The sequence below is a fragment of the Charadrius vociferus genome, unplaced genomic scaffold (genome assembly GCF_000708025.1).
Source record: "Charadrius vociferus isolate BGI_N301 unplaced genomic scaffold, ASM70802v2 scaffold172, whole genome shotgun sequence".
Taxonomy (NCBI): Eukaryota; Metazoa; Chordata; class Aves; order Charadriiformes; family Charadriidae; genus Charadrius; species Charadrius vociferus.
The window spans coordinates 878,037-879,370 of record NW_009647217.1 but is presented as its reverse complement, the minus strand read 5'-3'; the positions used below and the strand labels follow the sequence as shown (position 1 = coordinate 879,370).

At 55.5% G+C, this 1,334-nt stretch overlaps 1 protein-coding gene across 1 annotated transcript in view; it reads right to left on the bottom strand.

Annotated features, from left to right (window-relative positions):
- Positions 1 to 519: 519 nt before the first annotated feature.
- Positions 520 to 1,334, bottom strand: part of UBE4A (ubiquitination factor E4A) — an 18,119-nt gene continuing 17,304 nt past the window's right edge. Inside the window, 3 exon segments of the mRNA XM_009895940.1 lie at positions 520 to 675; positions 849 to 1,006; positions 1,248 to 1,334. The exon segment at positions 1,248 to 1,334 is cut by the window's right edge and continues 9 nt beyond it. Coding sequence (XP_009894242.1) covers positions 537 to 675; positions 849 to 1,006; positions 1,248 to 1,334 — 384 coding nt within the window. The 3' untranslated portion in view covers positions 520 to 536.

Here is a 1,334-nt window from a genome sequence, read left to right as displayed (position 1 = left end):
GGTAACGGGACTCTGCTCCGCGCTCCCGGCGTCCCGCCAGCTGTAAGATCACCTCTGCATTTAATTCCCAAGGCCCCTCTGCTCCCAACCACCGTTTGGGAAATAAACCCCGCGGCACGTACAAGTTGGCATAACTGGCTGCCTCCCCTGCGGAGGCAGCACCTTCACATCAGACGGACGGTGGACAGAGTCTAAACAGAGCAACAGAACACAAGGTGGGGTTTGGTGTCGCTGGGAAAGAACACGGCCTCATGAGGGACAAGGAACAGAGGGCCGGGGGCCACACAGAGGGTCTCCCCCCAAGGCAGAGGCTGGAAGCTGTAGTGCAGTGGAAAGTCTTAGTATTAAAGAGCAAGTCTTGACGGGGAAAGGCAGCAGAGGGGGTGGAAGGGAGGGTGCAAGGGGAGACTCCGGAGGTGGCAACGCACTGAATGCAGTCCGATGGAAGTGGCGCGTTGCACAGATGCTCTGCAGGTCCAGCCCCTGCAAGGCATTTATCTTGCCAGCAAATGTAGTCTCGGGATGGACCCCTGCTTTCAGTTCAGTGTGTCCTCCAGCTCCTCCTTCTGCTTTTTCCTCTCTGCAAGCCACCGCTGGATCTTCTCCTTGAGCTCTGTGTTTGGTCTGATCTGGTCCATAGTGAGGGGGCTGCGATTGAAAGGATCCGTCTGGTCACTGAAAGACAAAGCGTGGAGGCGGTTATTTGGTTATTTGGACAGTCCCAGCATGAGAAATAAATTAAAAAAAAAAAAAAAACAACCAAAAAAAACCAGTGGGCCAGGAAGAGTCACGGGACAAGCAAAACAGATGCCAAGACGTCATCAAGGCACGAGGCCTGCACTGCGTACCTGAGGAGGTGCCGGGCGATGGTCGACCGGTCCACAGTGACACGGGAAGAGGGCAGAATCACAGGGTCCGACATCAGAGTGCTCATGATAGGATCCAGGAATTCATCGCAGGCATCCGCGTATGTCTCCTCCTCCTGCTGCTGGCGGTCTGCAAGAGACTGCGGGCAGGCGCTGCTTGTAGAGACTGTCTCCCATTTCTTTCCAAATCAAGTTTGCTCCCAGCCGGCAGCTAAAACCTTGCCAGGCCTGTGCTGAAGGAGGCCCCCAGCTGCCCCACCTGAGCCCCTGCTCCCCAGAGACCTGGCTCCACACAAAGAGGAGCCTTCTCTCCATGGGGAGAAGGATGCCAGGAACCAGTTCCACCTTGTTTTGCGAGCTGAAATCCGCTCCCATTCTCACCTTGATCCTCTCTGCCAGGTTACTGAAAGACACGATCATGTTGCCGGGCTTGTTGATTTTCTTCAGAACCCGAACGGTCTGGGCAAA